Below are 23,087 nucleotides of genomic sequence, written 5' to 3' on the forward strand. Positions count from 1 at the left end.
GTAACTTCATTATGTGTTTCTTACTGTTATTTATATGTAAGACCCTACCAAATTCACAGCCATGAAAAACACGTCACAGACCATGAAATCTGGTCTTCCATGTGAAATCTGTATAGTGTAAGATAAAAGCACACACACACAAAAAACAGATTTCACGGGGGAGATCAGCGTTTCTCAAATTGGGGGTCCTGACCCAAAAGGAAGTTGCAGAGGGGTCACAAAGTCATGGTATTGCCACCCTTACCTTTGCACTGCCTTCAGAACTGGGCAGCTGGAGAGTGGCGGCTGTTAGCCGGGTGCCCAGCTCTGAAGGCAATGCCCCATCAGAAGCAGTGCAGAAGTAAGGGTGGCAATACCATACCATGCCACTCTTACTTCTGTGCTGCTGCCTTCAGAGCTGGGCCCTCAGTGAGCAGCCGCCACTCTCCAGCTGCCCAGCTCTGAAGGCAGCAGCACAGAAGTAAGAGTGGCATGGTATGGTATTGCCACCCTTACTTCTGCGCTGCTGTTGGCGGGGTTCTGCCTTCAGAGCTGGGGTCTCGGCCAGCAGCCGCCACTCTCCAGCTGCCCAGCTCTGAAGGCAGCGCCGCCACCAGCAGAAGCGCAGAAGTAAGAGTAGCAGAACCGCAACCCCCTCTACAATAATCTTGTGACCCCCACACCTCCTCTCCCCCAACTTCTTTTTGGGTCAGGACCCCTACAATTACAGCACCGTGAAATTTCAAGTTTAAATAGCTGAAATCATGAAATTTATTATTTTTTAAATCCTATGACCGTGAAATTGACCAAAATGGACTGTGAATTTGGTAGGGCCCATTTATATGAGAACATAATGCTATTGCCGTTTTTATCCTGATATTATATGTGAGGAGAGTTCACTTCAGTATACATGATCAGTGAACTGCTCAAATTTACACAACTCTACCTTGGAATACATTTAACTATACCTAACAAAACTAATTTAAAACCCATCATATTTTTGTTATGGGGAAAATAATCTCATTAAAACGACAAATACATATTCACTTCCCCTAATTTGTCAGATTCAATCAGCATAGCCATAAATACTTATAAACAATACCAAGGAGAAAACATTATGCCTCTTCATTATTATGTGCACTAGCAACAGAGGGTCCTGTGGCACCTTTGAGACTAACAGAAAGGTTAGTCTCAAAGGTGCCACAGGACCCTCTGTTGCTTTTACAGATTCAGACTAACACGGCTGCCCCTCTGATTATGTGCACTGTTACTTGTATTGCGCTGATCCTGTGTTCCTTTTGAAGAGAATTTAGAAAGTCGACCTAGTATGCTTTTAGGTTTATATTTTTCCCCACTCCCACCTAAATGTATTATTACTAAACAGAACAAGATAAAACATCTGATGAGATGGCTGGCAGCAGCTCACTGCTTGCTCTGTTGTCTCGGACATATTGCATTCATTTAGTATTACCTGGTTTTACAACAGAAGCTGCCAACTTAGTATTTTTGATTACATTTTCCATGACATCTCTTCATGAAAGAGTACCCAGTTATAAACCCCCTCACCAGTATTTCTCAGAACCTACATCAGGCAATACAATTTCATTCAGATAAAATTTATTTTATCTCATTTTAAAGGATGTGGGGTTAATTTTATTTTATGTGGAACATAACAATTTTCCCAGTTACTTTGCATACTAAAAATATTGCATTCTTGCCCTAGTTTCTGAACAAACTTGAAAGCCAAATATCAGTCAAGGACAACCCTTTCCTCTGGTCCTCTTCTAATAGTGCATATATAATAAAATTAAGTTATTTTACCACCAAGGTGGCTGCATTTCAGTGGTACAATCCTCCTGTGGAAATTATATACTAATTTATAAAGCACTTAGAGACCCTTCAGGATGAAAGTTATTACTCAATATTGACAGTTCCCTGCAGCATGAGGACGACCATGACAATAGATAAACTAGTCTTGTCTCAGAGATTTCCCAACTCCTCCATACTAATTGAGTGGGTGGATAAAACCTTTTCACTCCCACTCACCCAGGTATGTAAACTACAACTGGAAGAGGAAGCCACTTCAAGAGCAAAAGATCTCCTCTTCCCCTCACCCAAAAATTGTAAAGAATGTTATTTACAATTGTTTTAAGTTCTCAGCTGCTGAGAATTATAGTTTATTTGCCAATTTTCGTTTTGCTGCAAACCCTACAGAAGTGCATACGTGAAAAAAAAGTCTGTATGGTGTGTTGAGCAGCCACCTGTTATAAAACCAGGTTTGAAGTCCCCATTAGGACCAGACCACTGTATCAAGCTGAATGGCCACTGAAAGGTTTGAAATTCAGACTCCCGGAAACCACAGACTACAAAAGACCCCTGGATTAACACTGTGTGCCTTTCGGGTGAGAGCTTCAAAATCGAGTTCTCCAAGGCCATTCACGAGCGAAGGGTCTTGCTCTGGAATCCTTGACCAAGTCTTGAGACTTGACCATTCAGAGTCTCGTTTATCTCCTTTACATGCGCCAATGTATTGGGCACCTACCCAGTCATCAGTGATCTCGACGACGGTATCAGAGGTGACACTGCTAGCCGTTGTTAACGGGGGTACTAACAAGATGATAAAGCTTAAACGAGCAGGCACCTGGTTCCTTTCGTGGCTGGCCGAGTCTTCAGCAAGCTTTGGGCGCTGCCCAGACAGAGGTGCCCAACACAGCAACCAAACAACCGGCCCTTATAGGGCAACGAGGTTCGTTTGCTGTCAGCGGAGCTGATTTCAGGCCTGGGGCTCACTACAGAGCTCGGGATCAGAGCGGCCATCAGCCCGGGTAATACGGATAATGCCCATTGGATTAGCTTTGTTTAACGCCCAAGGGAATCCCAGCCCTCGCTCCCCCCCGTGCCGGCTCTTACCCTGGCCGCAGGCGCCCCGCTGGATGGCGATGACCGGCGGCTGCTGCAGGCGCTCGGAGCGCCGGCTGGCCGCCCGCAGCTGGCACAGGTTGCCGTAGGTCCTGGCGTCGCTGCCGCACACGGGCTCGCTGCTGGTGCAGACGCAGAGCCCGGCTTTGGCTCGCCTCCTCACCGTGGCCGTCGCCGCCACCCCCCCGCCGGGCGGGAGCCGGCACTGGAGCCCCTCTCCGCAGGGCGGCTCCCCGGCGGGCCCGCCGCAGGGCTCGCCCTCCTGGGCCGCGCACACCAGGCAGCAGCCGCAGGCGTCCAGCGCTTCTCCGCCCGCGCAGTCGGCGGGCGCGGCGGGGCAGCGCGCCCGGTCGCAGCGCTCGGGGCAGCCGGCAGCCCGCTCAGCCGCGCCCCCGGGGAGCAGCAGCAGCAGCAGGCAGCAGCCGCCCGCCCAGCTCACCCACAGCAGCATCCTGGCCAGGGGACACCGAGAGCCGCCCGGAGCAGAGGCGGATGCAGCCCCCAAGATGCTCAGCGGCGTGCGGAGACCAGCAGCGCCGGGCTGCCAAGCCACTGAAACCCGAGCCCCGCTCTGCAGCAGCAGCGGCAGGGAGAGCTGGGGAGCGGTACAAGGGGCAGAGGGGTCCCCCCAGGCGAGCGCTGCACGGGGGAGACTGGGCAGAGCTCACCGCCAGCCGGAGCTGCACCAAGCACAAGCCAGGACTTAGCTGCCGGGCCGGAGCGCGAGCCGGGCTGGGGCGTGCGGCGAGAGAGGGTCACTGGAGGGGAGGGGCCCGGTTGGGGCTGCCTTATAAACAGGCTAGCCTGGAAAGAAGCTGCGTGCGTGGAAAGCGGCCCATTGGTTTGCACTGCCTGGGAGGGGATGGGGAGTTGGGAAGGGCAGCAGTTTTCCTAAGCTGGCGGGTGACGGTGGAAAAAAGGGGCGGGGTGGAGGTGAGTGGGACACAGGGCAGAAGGTAGGGGTGAGACAACACTACCAAGGGGCGAGGTACTTTGCAAATCGCAAGGCGGGAAAAGGAGGGCGGAGGGCAGAGCCTGGCCGCGTTCATTTATGACCCAGACATAGTTTAGGATCGTGCCAAGCATTAGAAAGTGTCAGAGACAAAAAGGAGTAGAAATAAATTAATTTCTACTCTAGCAAAAGGTTAACAAGAGGTGCCAGAAGGTTGCAGAGCAAGAGGGTGGGGCTCAAGGAAGCCAGCAATAGACTGCAACATTTCTTAACATTATTTAGATTAGCTAAGAATGATCTCACATTTTTGACTTGGGAGCCATACTACCAGCTAGGGCTGGGGTAGACATGCGTGCCGAAGGTGGCATGTGAGCGGATGTTCAGTGGCATTCACACTGCCCAGCTCCTGGCCACTGGTCCAGGAGCTCTGCATTTTAATTTAATTTTAAGTGAAGCGTCTTAAACATTTTAAAAACCTTAATAGTTTAGTTATATATTATAGACTTATAGAAAGAGACCTTCTAAAAACATTAAAATGTACTACTGGCATGCGAAACCTTAAATTAGAGTGAATAAATGAAGACTCGGCACACCACTTCTGAAAGGTTGCCGACCCCTGAGCTAGGGCCTACTGGGAAGGGCAGCCTGTACAAAGGACAGGAAGGCCTTGGGCTGGTGTGTAAATACTCTCTCTCTTTTATACAGAAATTACCAGCATACACAGCGGAGAAGATTGTTAAATAAATGTACAATTATTAACTCCTTATTACAACCACGGATACCAAACCACTGCACAAACTATTGGAGAGACATCATTACTGATATGCTGCGAATTTGAAATGCAGAGATACAGTGAAAGGAAATCTGGAGCAAGCACTCTGGGGCAAATCCCCATTCTTATGAAACAAAGAGTTATGCAGCCCTGAACACCATTGACCTGTTTGAAAAGGGTGAAGGAGGTTTCGGCTGCTAGAATCTGAACCTGTTGTTAGAGGGTGTAAAGAGTAGTGACTTAACCTAAGACCACTAAGTCTCTAAAAAGGCTCAGTCCAACTTCAAACAGGAGTTGGATCAGGCCCACAGCTGGCTAAATGGTTGGTTTGCGGAAGACATTTTTAGGTGGTCTCTTTCTAGAAATCTAGAATATATAACTAAACTATTGTTGTATGTAAAAATAAATAGGGTTTTTAAAATGTTTAAGAAGCTTCATTTACAATTAAATTAAAATACAGACACCACCACCCCCAGACCGGTGGCCAGGACCCAGGCAGCGTGGGTGCCAGTGAAAATCAACTTGCGTGCCACCTTTGGCATGCATGCCATTGGTTGCCTACCCCTGGTTTAGAGCGTGAAAGATGTTAATGTTTTAAAAGTGATGGGGAATAATGCATTTTGAGAGGCTATTACTATGATAGAATGCTTCCCAATCATGCTTTAGCCATCTATTTTAAATGGTTATCCAGTACTTACACTGCCTAATTTTGATGTCTACTTCCCCACGTGCACACGTACAGACTTTTAGCATAAAGTCAAATCATCATGGAGTGCTGGGAACTGTAGAAATATGGATTCATATAAGCTGTTGGAAGATCAGCTGTTTGGAAGGAGGAGCAACTAGTCATTTTTCTAAGTGGTGAAGGCATACAATCACAGCTTATCAAAAGAGTTTGATCAAAGTCCTGTTAACAAAGGCCACTGGAACAATTATAATTCAATGAATCATATGCTAGCCTTAGGACTAAAATTGGTATCCTTACCTCAGTTAATGATGGATATTCTAATCAGAATGCACGTTTACTCATCTAATTTCAAATTAGTTTGCTTCCACAAAGTTCACAAATGCTAATATAAAATATTTTAGCATTTGCAAAATTTATTGCTGAAGCAAAGTTTAGAAATTTATGCTTAAAAATTTGCATAAAAATCTGAAACAGCTGTTATATTAATTCATCTTTTCTATTGCTTACAGCAAAATAAAATTTATTCACAATTTGTGTGAGCCATCAGATTCAAGCACTACTACAGACTAGCTAGGAAAAAGCCATATATAAATTCTTGCCAACATTCTGCTTTTAAATTAATAGTGGGAAAAGATGAGAGCACTTATTTAACGTGTTTATAATTTATCAAATTACCAAATACACAAGAGAGCAGTAGTATACTAAGGGTATATCTACACTTTGAACTGAGGGTGTAAATTTCTAGCTCCAGGAGACATACCCATTCTAGCTAGTATCAAGCTAGCTCACTAAAAATAGAGCATAGGTGCAGTGGCACAAGGGCCTACTCACACCAAGTACCTACCCAGCGATGACACTAGGCGCATGCTTGAGGTGGCTAGTATGTCCCCCCCCCCCCCCCCCCCCCACCACCACCACCATGGTTACATGCTGTGTTTAGCATACTAGCTTGCTCAGAGATAGTGTTAGTATGTCCCCTCAAGCTGGGAATCAGACCCCAGCTCAGTGTAGACGTTATCTTTCTGTACTGAGGGTGTGTTAAATACTGTATCACAAGCATTAAATGTATCCCAAAGACTGATTTTAATTCAAAAACTAGTAGTGCACTTCCAAATAAGGGATTTCTGATCATGATTTCCATCTGTTTTTTCATAAATGTTTTCCTTGCCTAGAAAAGATTTTGCAAAGAATATTGTGATGATTTGTTAGTGCAAAATCTTATTTTCTTTCTTGAATTTCATTTGCTTTTTAGAAATGGTCATGGTTTCTGCATGGAATAACAGGAAACAAAACTTAACTTTTCAAAATATTTGACAGATCCTATTTTTTCTAGATTCATATTCAAATGACAGCTCTGGTCATTTCAATAGAATTGTCCCGTACTCTGAAATAACTGTTTTTACACAGAAATACCCCCTTTAAATTCAACACAAGCATGGCCTTTGGCTAAATTAAGCATACACTGATTCAGACTCTTAATTGATTCCCTGGGTGGCGTACCCAAGCCCACTTATCCACTGATGCTCTAAAAACTCCCACATCCCAATCTGGATCTATGCTGGTTATGTGATATGTATGTACCTCATGAACCTTGTAACTGATACTTGTAATCTCTCATAACTCGAGCCTGACCCCAGATGTACAGTACCTTCCTTCTTAACTTGTGTATATTTGATTTTAAACATCAACTCTAATATCTGATGCATCTGGTAACTAGGGACTGTATCCTGCATGTATAGGAAAAGGGACTTGAATATAACAGATCTTTTAGTTCTCTACTTTATATAATCTCAAAGATTATTTTAATTTCCATCTCTCCTACCCTTCGGAAAGCATCACATAGCTATAATGTTCAAAGTAAATAATATTTCTTCAAACAGAAGCAGTATACATTAATGATCACAGCCTATATATAGGGGACTTGGTCTCTAGTGACTTTTCTTGGTGGAGAATAGGTTGGCTGATACTTCATTTGGGGCTCAAATACCACAGGGTCTATGAAAGATACCCTCCCCCAAGAGAATGAAAGCTTTGCCATTTCCTCCAATGGGAGCAGGATCTGTCCCCAAGTATGCAGTTTCTACCATACTTCCAGTGTCTGCTGGCTCAGAGTGAAAGGCTACACCTGAAAATAGAACCCTGGTCTTTATCTTTTCTATAGAAACGGTGAAGACAAAATGGTTTGGACCACCAGAAATACCTGTAATCTGATGTATACAGTGTAGTTGTAGCCATGCTAGTCCCAGGACATTAGAGAGACAAGGTGGGTGAGGTAATATATTTTTATTGGACCAACTTCTCCTGGTGAGAGAGAGAGAGGTTTTTGAGTAACACACAGCTCAGCTCTTCTTCAGGAAAGGTACTCAAATGCTAAATGCAAGGTGGAACAGATTGTTTGGCATAAGTAGTTAGCACATATTCCAAGGGACCATTCAAGGCAGAGGGGCCTGTTAACGCCTCTGCAGACATAAGACAAAAAGGAGGGGTTTCCTTAATCTCCCATTTGTGGCCTTCAAACAACTCCCAGCCTCTCCAAGCTCATCATCAGAAGCAACCTCCCCACAGACCAGGACAATCAACTCAAAAGGGGATCAGACCCTTCCAGAACAGATGCAAAACCTGCAGACATAGATATCTCCATTTCTACAGTGATCAACACCCCCCAGAAAAAGAACAGGAGTACTTGTGGCACCTTAGAGACTAACAAATTTATTAGCGCATAAGCTTTCGTGGACTACAGCCCACTTCTTCGGATGACACCTTTCAAGATCTATGGATCCTACACATTCCTATCATAACATGTGGTGTACCTCATCCAGTGCACTAAATGCCTCAGCAACAGCTATGTGAGTGAAACCAGACTATCACTATGCTCTGAAATGAACTCTCACAGGAAAACGATAAAAGACAAAAATACCCTATCATCTGTGGATGAACACCTTTCAAAGTGATCACTCTATGTCTGACCTATTACTCCTCATCCTCAGAGGAAACCTGCACAACACTTTCAAAAGATGAGTCTGGGAGCGTAAATTAATTACTCTGCTAGACATTAAAAATCATGGTCTTAATAAAGACTCTGGATTTCTGGTTTATTACAACAATCTGTAACTCACCCCTCCCCCCCTCCTTTTTTGTTGTTGTCTGTGATGACCCTTTTCTGACAACAAAATTTACTACATGACTCCGGGAGGAGGGACCGAAGCCTGAGCCCGCCCAAGTCCCGCTACCCCAGGCAGGGGGACAAAGCTGAAGCCCTAGAGCTTCAGCCCTGGGCAGGGGAGCCTGTAACCTGAGGCCCCCACTGCGCAGCACTCAAGCCCTTGGGTTTTGACCCCGGGCAGTGAGACTGAAGTTTCAGCTTCGGCCCCGTGCAGTGGGGCTTGGGCTTCAGCTTCAGCCCTGGACCCCAGCAAGTATAACACCAACCCTGGCGACTCCATTAAAATGGGGTTGCAACCCACTTTGGGTCCCGACCCATAGTTTGTGAAGCCCTGACTGCTAACCGATCTGTTTCACCTTGCATGTTGCTATGATGCTCAGAGTACCTTTTCCAGACCTGTAATTTGATAGTATTTACAAAACCAAAACACACTGGAATGTTCTCTAGCTTTACCATGATTGTATTGGTATTTTGCCTTACACTTCTCTAAGCTTTCTGTGAAAATATAGGTGTGCCTTTGCCATCCGATATGCATTCCAGATGTACAAGTTTAGCTTAACTCTGTATGGCAACTTAAAATAGCCATACAATGATTAATGCATTTCAGTGTTTGTGGTTCAAGATTATATTAAATTGGTTTTTAAATATACTGTTTCTTTCCTCATGATACCACTAGGGAGCACATTTGAGGTAGTAAACATCTTAGGTTTTTGTATTTAAATTTTGTTTTGTTATTAAAAAGTCATACATGAACACTGAACAAGAAATGCAAAGATTTAAGATTAAAAAGAGAGGAAGTACTTTTCACCCAACACAATTAACCTGTGGAATTCATTACCATGAGATGTTGTGATGGCCAAAAGTATAACTGGGTTCAAAAAAGAACTAGGTAAGTTAATGGAGATTAGATTCATCAATGGCTATGAGCTAAGATGGTCAGGGATGCAAACCCATGCTCAGGGGAACCTTAATCTTGATTGGCAGAAGCTGAAATGGGAACACAGGGTTGGGGCACTGGATAATTGCCCTGTTCTATTTATTCCTCTGAAACATCTAGTACTGACCACTGTCAGAGACAGGATATTGGGCTACCTAGGCCATTAGTCTGACCCAATATGACAGTTCTTATGTTCACCACATACAGTCATACTACTACTGCTAGCATGATACAGTGCTTAGACAAGATCAACTCATGGACGAAGCTGGCTGAAGCAAAACTCAGCAAAGAACGGTTATGCTGGTGGGCTGAGGAAAGTATTTTTAAGAGTTTGCAGCCACTGTCCGTCAGTCTCCTTTGGTGGAACACAAGCAAAGATACACAATTGGTCAATACAGTCCATAGTTTGGGAGACTCCTGGGTTCCTCATTGACACTAAGCTCTCGTATAGCCAATGCTTTGTACCATCTTTGTAGGACTCCATCCCATCTTGGTGGACAGTGACCTGAACTCAGTTATACATGTCCTCATCACTTACCATCTGAACCACAGCAATGAAATATACTTGGGCATGTAGTCTTCAGTGCTTAAGAAATTCCAGGTAGAGCAGAATAGTGCAGTGCCTCAACAATATAAGCTACCATGAGCATATCAAACCTGTTCTCCATTCTCTATACTGGCTTCCCATAGATTGATAGAATATCAGCTTCAATTGTTTTGGTATTTACCTTCAACGAGCTCAATTGCCAAGGTGTAGGAGGCATAAAAGCTCGTCTAAAGTTCTAGGATAAAGATCACGGTCAACAACTTCTCCTCTCTGGCATAATGGAACAGTCCACATAAGGATAAAGCTAGTGTGCGCAGGAAGAGAGCTTTCTAGGGAACTGGAATGAGCTCCCACAGGAACTAAGGACCATCACTAAGGGTAAGATTTTGTCATGGATATTTTTACTAAAAGTGGACAGGTCACGGGCAAAAAAGAAAAATTCACAGAATCCGTGACCTGTCCCTGACTTTTACTAAAAATATCTGGGGAAAAATGGGGATCTGTGGATCCCCACACCACCTGAAGGGGGGGCAGCTGCACAGGGGCTAAGAGCCGCCTGCAGCAGCTGGGGACTGTGAGGTACCCCCGCAGCCTGTGGGAGCCAGAAGCTGTGGGGTGCCCCAGCTCCTCTATCAGCTGAGAGCTGTAGGGAACCCCCACCATCTGCAGCTCTGGGGGCCAGCGGCGGCCGGGAGCTCGGGGGTCCCCCGCCGCCCCCACAAACTCAGGGGTTCCCCTGTGGCTGCCAAGAGCTTGGGGGCTCCCCAGCCTCCTCCCGGGAGTTCCCCTGCCACCCCTGGCTGCCGGTCACGAGCTCCAGGGTTCCCCTGCCACCTGGGAGCTCTGTGGTTCCCCCACCACCGGGGAGCTCGGGGGTTCCCTCACAGCCACCTGGCAACTGGGAGCTTGGGGTTCCCCCGCCACCCACTGCTCCCGGCACTGGTGGCAGCAGGGTATGTCGCTGGTAATGGCTGGGAGCTGCGGGGTACCCCACTGCTGAAGTCACAGAGGTCTCTGGAAGTCACGGATTTTGTGACTTGTGCGACCTCCGTGACTAAATCGTAGCCTTAACTATTGCAAATCTCTCCATCTTCCACTTCAAGGGCAAAGGGCTCACTTCTTTGACCTTGCCTTCTCTACTATAAGCACACAGCAAGATATGCAACAAAAGACTGCCACACACACACACACACACACACACGTGCACAAAACGTCCAAACCCATCCAAAACAAAACACTCCACTGTGTATGTAATTCTCCCTCTGGGGACAGGATGAGAAAGAACAAACCACAAGTCACAGATGTTAGTCATGTCACTTAATGCAATATTGAAAGGTGCTCAGATACTATAGTGATTGGGATGGTATCAGGAATGGAATAGAAGATGAGGTGCTAAATTTTTGTAAAGGATCAGTTTTTAAATTAATTTTAACTCATGCTAATTAATGGATTTCCCTACAAATTCTTAAAAAATTCATTCTGTATTCAAGGTGCTGCAATTTTGGGGAAGGTATGCTGTATTTTTCATACTTAAAGATACTTTAAGAGCAAAACTAGTGCAATTGTAACTATAGAGTCATGATTGATACCTTCATAATAAAGGATACATTATGCCAGGAGTCGGCAACCTTTGAGAAGTGGTGTGCCAAGTCTTCATTAATTTAAGGGTTCGCGTGCCAGTACTAAATTTTACATTTACAGGGGCTGGCAAACAGAACCCCAGACCGGCTCCTGTCAGCCTGCTGCCGGCCCAGGGTTCTATCCATCCAGGCAGGCAGCGGGCTGAGGGTCGAGACCCTGGCTGGCAGCAGAGTGCCACTAAAAATCAGCTCGCGTGCTGCCTTTGGCATGCATGCTGCAGATTTCCGATCCCAGTATTATGCTATTGCCATACAATTACATGATACCGTCACCCATCAATACCAAACAGTTCCTGACTCCAGATTCAGAAGAGATTGCCTAATATGTCTAAAGTAAGAAATTGAGCCAAACATTTAGGCCTCAATCCAGCAAAACAGTGGAGCTCATGCTTAACTTTTAAGTATGTGAGCAGTCTCATTGACTTCAAATAGGATTACTCGTACAACAAAACTAACACATGCGCCAGGGCTTTGCTAGATAGGAACCTTAGATAGTGGTAAATAGATAGTGTTATAATAGAGATGAGTATTAAAGTATTAAATGTACATTCCAAACTATAGTCAATGCAAGTTACATTCGCATAAAGCTACCACCGTTAGTTTATTGCTTGTACACGTACATATTGACTCTCTGTATTGGAGCTGCATGTACTCACCAGCAGTGCTTGTATTGATGCACAGTGCAGAGCACCACGGATAAGTATCCAGAATGCAACCTGCCACCATCCAATGCACTGTCTTTTGGGAAGTTTTGTAATGCACGGTGCAGTGGAAACTAGTTGCACAGGGGTGACTGGGAGCAATGGGTCAGTTTCCAAGCATTCAACTGTCTCTACCCCATAATGTCATCTGAATCCCATAATTTTCATGCCATATTTAAAAATCCCATTAAGCTGTGTGGTCCCCCTTGCTGTCCGCCATCTCTGACAGAGCACAGAGCCTGTACAGCTCCGCACTATTGTCATAAGTGATGCATGATTCTTAAAAACCAAATCAACAGTAAAATGACAATTTCTTGGAGGATAGATGGCTGTGGGACGTAGCAAGAACCAATTCCAGGTTGTTGTTGGTGGTGTTCAAGGAGCAGCTGCAAATGGTGGAGTACCACTTCTAGGCCCAAGAAACAAGCACGGACTGTAATGAATGCTTGGGATGATGAGCAGTGGCTGCAGAACGTTTGGATGCAGAAGAACACATTCCTGTTAGGGTTGCCAACTATGACTGAAGCTTATTTTGGGAGATTTCTCCCCTCCTCCATGATGTAATGTCATTTTCTTAAAATATCCTATTAACATCTCCAAGATTGCTTTCAATAGTCACTGGGAGATCGATGACAATTCCGGGAGACTTCAGGCCAATCCTGGAGGGTTGGCAACCCTAATCTGTGTGCTGAGCGCATCCCAATTCTCCTGTGCAGGTACAACAGAATGAGAGCTGCACTGAGAGTAGAGAAGCAAGAGGTGACTGCACTGTGGAAATTTGCAATGCCAGATTGCTACCAGTCAGTGGGAAATCGTTTTGGAGTTGAAAAGTCTATTGTGGGAGCCATTGTCAAGCAAGTGCGCAGGGCCATTTAATTGCCTCCTCCTACACAGGACCGCGGCCCTTGGCAATGTGCAGGGCATAGTGAATGGATTTGCAGTAATGGGGTTCTCAAACTACAGTGGAGCAATAGACAGAGCACACATCCCTATTTTGGTACTAGACCACCCTGACACAGAGTACATCAACAGAAAAGGCTACTTTCCTACATTTATGGAAGCACTGGTGGATTACCAGGGACGCTTCACCAACATCAACGTGGTCTGGTCAGGGAAAGTCGCATCTTTGAGAATTAAGGACTGTTCACAAAGCTACAGGTAGGGATGCTCTCATCCAGCAGATTACCATTAGCTTTGTTGAAATGCCAATAGTGATCCTGGGGGACCCAGCCTATTCCTTGCTCCCCTGGCTCATGAAGCCATACACTGGCCAACTCAACAGCACCAAGGAAAGATTCAACTACCAGATTAGCAGGTGCAGACAGATAATTGAATGCGCTTTTGGTAGAATGAAGGGACGCTTATGTTTTTTTATTCACAAGATTGGATTTCAGTGGAAAAAAATCCCAATGTTTATAGCTGCCTGCTGCATCCGGCATAATATCTGTGAAGTAAAAGGGGAAAAGTTACCACCAGGATGGAGGTGGAGCGGCTCTCTGCTGAGTTTGAACAGCCAGACACAAGGGCTATTAGTCTCAATTGGAGCTACACAGTTCAGGGAGGCTTTGGAAGAGCACTTTAACAGTGAGCCACAGTAATGCATTGTGGTGTACTATGCTCTATCAGCCCCAGCTATTTCGGGGCCTGTTAGGAATTGTGTAGTTATTGGTGTACATCTATGAATAAAAGTCCGTGCACCTATTAATTTTACAGTGCTTGCTGTACATTATTACAGTTTATCACGGATCCTTTAAATTGTGTCACACTGTACACTAACAAGTGGGTGGTTGCTTTCAGAACTGTAGGTGCACTGCAGCAGGTTGTGAACTAAGAAATATGAATTATTTTCCAAATAATTTTATTCAGTAACAAAACCAGTGCAAAAAAAATTGTGCAATTTAAAAGCAAATACATGAAAAACTTAAGTTAATGGAACAGAACTCAAAGAAAGGACATTCATATCCATTTTACCTTCAAATACAGCAACTGTGGCTTTCAGAGGCCAGCGTATGTAAAGCTGGGGTTATCCTTAATGTACCCTGGGCTGGAGTGGCAGAGGTAGGGTGTGGCTCCTGATGCCACATGGAATGTTGGGGAGGGGGTGCAATGGAGTTTTCTACAGACTGCAAAGGAAGGCAAGCCAGTGATTGTTAAACCTTGAGAGACTTGAATGAGCTTGTGAATTGGAGTATCAGAAATAGGATGAAATTTAACAGTGAAAAGTGTAAGGTGATGCATTTAGGGATGACTAACAACAATTTTAGTTACAAGCTGGGGACGCATTGGTTAGAAATAACGGAAGAGGAGAAGGACCTAGGGGTTCTTGTAGACCGGAGGATGACTATGAGTAGACAATGTGATGTGACGGTGAAAAAAGCCAATGCGGTCTTGGGATGCATTAGGCGAGGTATATCTAGTAGGGATAAGGAGGTGCTGCTTCCGTTGTACAAGGCGCTGGTGAGACCTCATTTGGAGGTACTGTGTGCAGTTCTGGTCTCCCATGTTTAAAAAAGATGAACTCAAATTGGAACGGGTGCAGAGAAGGGCCACTAGGATGATCAGAGGAATGGAAAACCTGTCGTATGAAAGGAGACTAGAGGAGCTCGGGCTGTTTAGTCTGACAAAACGAAGGCTGAGGGGGGATATGATTGCTCTCTTTAAATGTATCAGAGGGATAAATACCAGGGAGGGAGAGGAATTATTCCAGCTTAGTACTAATGTGGACACGAGAACGAATGGATATAAACTGGTAGTGGGGAAGTTTAGGCTTGAAATTAGACGAAGGTTTCTGACCGTCAGAGGGGTGAAATATTGGAACGGTCTTCCGAGGGAAACGGTGGGGGCGAGGGACCTGTCTGGTTTTAAGATTAAATTAGATAAGTTTATGGAGGGAATGGTTTAATGGTAAAACATAATTGGTGGGGAATACCGAGCAATAGCAGGTAAATAGTATAATGACTAACAAGGGTCAGGCTGGAGACTCTTGCCTACATGCTCGGGGTCTTACTGATTGCCATATTTGGGGTCGGGAAGGAATTTTCCTCCAGGGTAGATTGGCTGAGGCCCTGGAGGTTTTTCGCCTTCCTCCGCAGCATGGGGCAGGGATCGCTAGCAGGAGGGTTCTCTGCAAATTGAAGTCACCAAGACACAGGATTTGGGACTTCATCAGCAGAGTCAAGGGAAGGGTAGGGACGGTTTTGTGGCCTGCAGCATGCAGGGGGTCAGACCAGATGATCATAATGGTCCCTTCTGACCTTAAAGTCTATGTTTCTATGTCCACAAGAGTCTGCAGCAACCGTGTTTGCTGCCAGTGAAGCCCCATTATGTCCTGCTGCATCTCTTTCTCCTTTTCTTGCTGGGACTGTCTCCTGTCTGCTCTTTCCTTCTCCAGACTGTTTGCCGTGTTCACCCTCTAGGCTCTTTGCTCATGGGTGTGACGCAGCACTGGCTTGCAGGATCTCACTGAACAGGTCATCCCGAGTCCTCTTCTTCCTCCTCCTTATATAACTCATGTGGTCCATGGCTGTGGAGGGGGAACTCCTCAAGGCTGCAAGAGCAGCAGCTGCATATGAAACACACAGAGATGCCATTGTCAATATAGTCATAATGGAAAGCGAAAATTAAGATTACAACTCCCTTGCTTCACTGAAGTTTTAACCAAGACACGCACTGCTTATGCACAGTGCCACGCTCAGCACCAGCCATGATGAGTATGGGCTGCCAAAGGTGAGGGAAACAAGGAGGTAATTGCTCAGTTGGACCAAACTTGAGTATCAGGCAATGGCACTGAATACTGGCCCCATTTTCCACAGGTGGTGATTTTAGTGGATATCTCACTTCAGAGGGTAACAAAGGGAGAAAGCACAGTTGGTGCTGGTGCACCGAAGACCCCCCGGCCCATGTGCTTTTAGCCTGTGTAATGCAATGGTACTGGCCAAAGTTATCACCAACTGGCATGGGAAAGTGTCCTACCACGGAGAAGGAAACAGCTCCCATCCCTAGAAACCTTTGAGAGGGGACTTCAGAGTACCTCCATGGAAGTTTGCTTGAGATCTCGCAGGAGGAAAAGACATACCTGTGTACATAAAATGCTCCACATGGCCCCCTTGCCCAAATCTACAGCGGAATAAAAAGCCAATAACACTGCCTCTTTGCTGTACTGCTACCTCTTCTAATAAGAGTAAATTAATGAAAAAAGTCAATGGCTATGTCCTGCTAAGTTGGGGGCATCATTACTGTAATGGGAAATAAATATACACACTTACCCAAAGATCCTTCCCCTGCATCGGGCTTGCCCATGCGCGATGGCTGGGACTGACTAGACTGCAGTGGAGTTTCAAACAGTCCTGGGTCATGCCATTGCTAAACCCCCTGGTCACATATCCCCACATCCTCCTCGCTATTGAAGCTAGGGGCCTGTGACCCAGACTCCTTGATGTATCCACAGTGGTCTGCGGGGTGGTGGTGGGATCCCCGACAAGTACGACATGCAGCTCTTTGTAAAAGTGGCTGGTCTGCGGCTCAGCACAGGATTGACTATTGGTCTCCCTAGTCTGATACGCCTGATACAGTTCCTTTGCTTTCACATGGCACTGTTGCTGGTCCTTGTCCTGCCCCTTCTCCTGCATTCCCGGTGCAATCTGCTCATATAGGTCCACATTTCTACAGCTGGTCTGTAGCTGTGCTTGCACAACCTCTTCTTCCCACAGGCCCAGGAGATTCAATATTCTGTCTGCTACAAACTAGAGCACGTCTCGAGTGTGCAGTTGCACACAATGGAGAGCTGCTAGTTGTGCTCACCAAGCTGAACAATCAGGAAAAGTCATTTAAAAAAATGTCTGGGGCTTTAAAGTGGTGTGCTGCCTTCCAGTCTCTGTGACCCCTGGGCAGCGGAGTTCACAGTTGCGACCAGAGCAGTGTTGGTCATTGTGGGACAGCTGCTGGAGGACTGTTCGAGTTGACCTAAGTAACAGCGTTTACCCATGCGCTGTATCAAACTGAATACACTGACCGTGGCTCAACACCGCTCAGGGAGGTGGTGTTACTGCACTGCAGTAACAGAGCATTTACATCAGTAGGAAACAAATTTAAGCATAGAAACATGCACAACTAGGTCAACACAAGGCAGCTTATGTCGACCTAACTTTATAGTGTAGACCGGGCCTCAGTCTACCACCTACAGACTGATGGGTTGATAGAGTGATTTAACTGTACCTTGAAGTCAGTGCTCCAGCAATTCGTTAAGACAGATGCTAAAGATTTGGGGCCTGTATACCCTACTACTTGAAGCCATTAGAGTGCTCAATCAATCAAACATGGAAGAATGAAACAGAAGTTGCAATGTATCAAAGGAGAAGAAATAATTTTACTCTTATGTTAAGATGTATCCTTTTCTGGTAAATGGTACAATAAAAAAATGTCAACGGTTCTTTTAAGTTATCAAACTGATTTATTGACAATTTAAATGTGACATATTTACAGGAAATAGCACTGGTTCTAAAATAATTTAACAATTTTTATAGATTATAAAAGTACTGATAAATAGGAGACCTTGACAATTACCAACCACAAATATATTTTCCTATGCTACTGAACTACAACAGTAGTTCTAATTTTAACGAGTCCCATAATGGAGCTGCTTTACCTCCACCTCATACATAAAATTGCCAATACCAAAATATAGTAAAATGAACATGCAGTGCCAAAACTGTACCAGAGCAAGTGATTTTAAATGTGAGAACTATTTGAATTGAAATATTTTTACTAGTGTCTCCCACATTGTGTACTTGTGAAAAATAAGCTTTCAAAGAAGCGTTGTCTTATTTTGATACAAGTTAAAAACTACACTACTTGTTTAGACTGCCACAATAATTTCCAACCCTGGACTAGCTTTCATGTGATGTTGAAGAGTAGAATGAAAGTGTAATTTACAAATACTATTGCCTAAAAACAGTGGTTAGCTTATGGATTAAAAAATTAAAGATGGTGATGTAATGGTTTTGAAACTAGTTAATATTTAATTCTCGCGTTACACCAATTACTCTATCCTTGGATCAACAAGTTACTGTGGAAAAACCCTCTCTCTCTCAGGTCAGAAGTCAGTTTGGAAGCTGGAGAGAAGATGGACTTTTCTGATATGTAATTGTTAAGTTCCAGACGACGAACAGTATTGCAACACTGGGAAATGTGAATCACAATAAGCAGCAGCATATGAAATTTGTGGGGTTGGTGGTTGTTTTTTTTTTGGTTACAGCAAACATTTTTAAAACCTAACTATGAAACCAGTACATGCTCAAGCTAATCAAATATTTGAAATGTAAAAGTTCTTAGATCTTTTGTTTGCATCACTGAAGCCCATAACAATGCACACATGTAACAAATATTCAGTTTTATAAAAATCACATATTGCACAGCTAGTAGATGCAATACCAGCATGCTGGTATCCCTAGCATAAGATTTTTTATTTTAAATAATTGTTTTGAACTATGTTACTCAAAATAATTTCACCCCAAGGTTCAAAACCATGTAAATAAGGTCCGTGTACACATCGAATCTCAAAATGTTTAACAAGATGAGAAAAAACACAGGCACTTTAATAGATTATTAGTGCACCAAAATTACAGGCCACAATTGCATGACTATAAACAGTTCAGTACCAGTTTTGACATCAAACTAAATAAACGAGGTCTTTCACTGATCCAAATATAGAAACAAGAACTGTTCACAAAGCACTGATAGGAAAAAGAATCTCTCAAAAAAGTAATCCTAAACAATATGTTTAGACATTTAATACAAAGTAATTGCAGCAAAGCTTAATGTAATGCAATATAAAACTGGTTTACTTCAAAGGTGTAAGATGTAGTAGTCTGATTTCCCTCCCCCATCCAAAACACCATTGTAGGTGGTCCATTAAAATCAAATGTGCAAAAAAATTACAATTCACCTTTAGGAGAGCATCAAAAATAGGTTTAATGTCCAAAATAGCATCATTATTCTAATATGAATTTTACAGCACCATGTACTTAGAATTCTAAGGGAGCTTAGAATTCTTAGTCTGGTAATATTTCAGCTGACAATGTTGATCTGATAGGAACAAAAGACTTTTTGTGCATATCCCAGTATCTGAAAAAGTCATAAAATTTTCAAAAGAGGAGAGAAATAATTCTCACATATGCATAAAGTCTTAATCTGGTTTATAATGAAATTAAATAATCACATTTGTAGGCATTACATTTTCTATTTTAGGTTTGCCAAATTGAGGGTAAAGAGTTGCTGGTACCTTATTTACTGGCAGCAGTACATATCTGAATCATGTAGTTTGGCCCCTTCCTATTATAAAAGTGATTTATTATCAGGCTGTGAGAAAAAGCAGGTCTATTTCTGACCCTAATTTGAAGGCAGTATATAATTATTTAAATATATATAATTATATATGCGTGTACTGTGTATGCACATACCTATGTATATACACACATACATAAAATCAGTGTTCCATTCTCTCTTCTTTCTTCCTAAAATCTTCTTTGGCTACAAGTCTGACCAAGGAAATTAGAGGACCAAACATATGGATCATTCTCCAAACACTTCCATTATTACACGTCACTGACTGGAAGGCTTGCATCATCCAGATCCACTGCGCCAGGATCCTGTTCCTGAGTGCCATTTTTACTTTGAGGTTCCAATAGGCCCTGTACAGTCACTTTGGAAGCTGGTTCTCTTGGAGGGACAGCCTGGACCTTGAAGTTCCCTGGCTTGACCTTGGTAAAAGATTCGTGAAATCCTCGCTTCTCCAAGGCAAGGCGTTTGGCGTTAAGGTTTGAGACCAGAGCGTTGCTGTGAGAGGCTGTGGAATGTGAGGTGGCTGCGGTGTTGGCAAAATAGAAAGCATAGCTGGATTCTGAAGAAGAGCTGGAATGCTCCTGTAAAAGGATAAGTGTTTGTCAGATAGAGTCAGTCATTAATGGCACGTTAGTAACTCAGTTCCAGACTTTACTCCATAAACCAAGAAAACAGAAAAAACAAAGCAAAGCATGAGCCGTGGCAGCAGGAAGTGGGTGCTTTCCCAAGGCAGTGCATTTTTAAATGTGAGCTTACAGCTGTATGTGACAGCAAACATCCATTTCAGCTGAAGAAACTACGTTATGTTCCTGAAGTCAAGCTTGGCAGCTCTTTACATTTTGATACAAGAGTCTAGCAAGCCCAAACTGATTTTTTTACTAATATGTTTAATGGCAATTAAATTGTGTTTGTTTTCAATACATGTTAAAGCTCACATCTTCAAGGTCATAGATGGAAAAACTAATTGCAAGAGAAAAGTGTATTCAAATGATATTTGGTATACAAATATATATATATATATATATTCACATCCCAAAATCTGAAGCACTGTGGAACTCTCACTGCTCCCTCCCCTTAGGACATTCTGCTGAATCAAGTTAAAGCAGGTTACACTTCTGTTCACTAACAACTGTTAATCTACTTCCTAATTTTGTTCCATTTTATTCTAACTGAGCCACAGAGTAAAATATGATGAATCAACTACTGGAAGAAGTTAAAGAATCCTTTTCTGGAATCTTAATTGTTGAAATATTTTTTTTAAACTGCAAGAGCAATATTGAAATAATTTATTTCTCAAAACAACTCAAGCTACTAATTGTACAGAAGTCATTTTCAAGTAAGTGTTTATTACGGATTCCTGCCATTCCATTGAATGACAATTTTAGATGAGTCAAATTCAAGAAATAAATCTACCACTATTTAAATACCTTCTTGCCAGAAAGGGGGCAAACGATCCTTATCTATTACATCATGATTCAGATAGGCTAGCACATACTTATGCCTCTTTTGACTAACATATTTACTTTGATATATCACCATAAGAGGTCTGTCAAAGAAAGAGAGATGCTCTGCATGAAGAATCTGAAAACGTTTTCATATTAATTGTCAGTTTAATTTAGCATGGTATTGGATAGATTTAGAGACATAATTAAACTTGCAGTGTTGGTTTGGCCAAATCAACAATATCACCAATATATTAAATAGGTAATATTTATATTTTCAGAGCTATTATGCATTTGTAGATACAATCTTAATAGGATGTGTGTTAAGAACTTAATTTGTTGGCCTTTCACATTGTTTTTAGGAGCAATTCCAGGAAAAGTATTTTACGTTATTTTGTCATGTTTTTATGGTCAATAGCCTATTTGCCACACCACTTATTTCTAATAGCAAAAAATGTTTATAAAAACAGCAGTTGTGCTATATGGTTCAGTGATTTATCTGGCACTTCTGTCTATTTTCATCATTAACTTTAGTTACACAAATGGGAAAACTGAATCATTATGCCAAGTTTTCTAATAAACTGTTTTTGTTCAGATTTTGCTACTCCCTCCTACCCTCCCCCCATTATAAATTCCTAGTTTAAGACATTATGCTGCTTTACTTTTTAAAGCATTTTTTAACATAACGTACAAGTTACAACCCCTTCAATATTTTGGCTAATAATTTCATGCATACGAGTTTTAAAAGCCATGCAAATCAGGCTGCAATATTATCCTTCCAATTACTGCAGTTATAAGATGCTTGTGTATGTGCACGCATCTGTATTAGTTGGGGATAGCTTTTAATTTGTATTTTTGCTGTTACAAGGTGTCAAAGTTGTAAGGTAAAAAACGGAAATATGAACTCTCATGCAAATGAATCAAAGTTTTAATACTTTTCTCTTTAAACTGCATTTTATGTATTTTAGGGTAGTACGATTTGTACTTTGAATGTGAGAAATGACTTAGCATCATTTTTGCCATTACTAATTTAAAAAATCAAATTTATTTTAGAAATCAACAGGTAATACTTAACTGCAAACCTAATGAGTGGTGTGAAGTAGTTTATGAGTTAGTTTCCAATAATGGTAACTGAAAAAAGCAGTGGGATTAAGAGTTAATTTTACATAGTGTATATTAGCATTTTAAATCCTAGCCCTCTGTTAAGAAGGCAAGTTTACATGAGAGCCCACATACGTGCTGCATTCACCAGTTCTTGATGTATACCTCTGTATACAAGGATTCGACAGCCTTCTGGCCTGCCGCATCTGGAACACAGTGCAAAGCTAAGATTAGAGTAACCTATACTTCAGGAACGGAATAGAGGGAGGAAAAAGAGAAAGTGTTGCCAATAGTTATAGCTAGGTTGCTTAGTCAGCCCCACCACAAAGCATATACACACTAACAAAATACCCATCTCCCTCTTTTCCTCTCCCCCAGAAAACATTTTTTAAACCGAGTCTATTTTGTGATAGCAACTTTTACTTAAAACATGAAGCAGCTATAAAATTACTAGCTGCAAATACTAGTGTTTAGATCAATTGATAGCAATCACACTAGCACACCATCAACATGACTGTGCATTTAACAGTCAGATTTCAAAACTTAGATTTCCAATGTATTATGGGGGTAGATATACTCAGTTTATTACAAAATATCACATAGAAAAAAAGTGAAAACCATACTTGCAACATCTGAACTGTGAAGTATTCCATGATAAATTTGGAAATACTTGATGACACTGTGACACTATTACAATTTTTAGCATGAAATACAATAATTTGTAAAAAAAAAAAAAAAACTGAGCATTTCTAATGTAGGTCCTAATGAAAAGATATATACAGTATGAATGCTGCTATCCACATGCTTAACAACTGTTATGATTTAGGTCACAGCTGTACACACACAGTTCAGTAATGCTAGATGGTGTTCACACAGGGTCTCCAACAGTAAAACTTCTAATTCACACA

At 42.9% G+C, this 23,087-nt stretch overlaps 2 protein-coding genes across 15 annotated transcripts in view; both read right to left on the reverse strand.

Annotated features, from left to right (window-relative positions):
• Positions 1-3,562, reverse strand: part of HTRA1 (HtrA serine peptidase 1) — a 47,795-nt gene extending 44,233 nt beyond the window's left edge. The window contains exon 1 of the mRNA XM_005305903.4: positions 2,890-3,562. Within this exon, the coding sequence (XP_005305960.1) occupies positions 2,890-3,349 (460 nt within the window). The 5' untranslated portion in view covers positions 3,350-3,562. The remainder of the gene's footprint in view (positions 1-2,889) is intronic.
• Positions 3,563-17,727: 14,165 nt separating this feature from the next.
• Positions 17,728-23,087, reverse strand: part of PLEKHA1 (pleckstrin homology domain containing A1) — an 82,915-nt gene continuing 77,555 nt past the window's right edge. For 3 of the 14 annotated variants that reach the window (XM_005305893.4, XM_005305890.4, XM_065552286.1), the window contains 2 exons: positions 22,345-22,419; positions 17,728-20,217 (listed from right to left, as the gene is read on the reverse strand). In XM_005305893.4, coding sequence (XP_005305950.1) covers positions 19,891-20,217; positions 22,345-22,419 — 402 coding nt within the window. In that variant the 3' untranslated portion in view covers positions 17,728-19,890. Of the gene's footprint in view, positions 20,218-22,153; positions 22,210-22,314; positions 22,420-23,087 lie in introns of those variants that run through there. The other 11 variants (XM_024103572.3, XM_005305894.3, XM_008166298.3 and 8 more) reach the window with 8 other exon arrangements.

Source organism: Chrysemys picta, chromosome 7 (genome assembly GCF_011386835.1).
Source record: "Chrysemys picta bellii isolate R12L10 chromosome 7, ASM1138683v2, whole genome shotgun sequence".
NCBI classification, from domain to species: domain Eukaryota; kingdom Metazoa; phylum Chordata; order Testudines; family Emydidae; genus Chrysemys; species Chrysemys picta.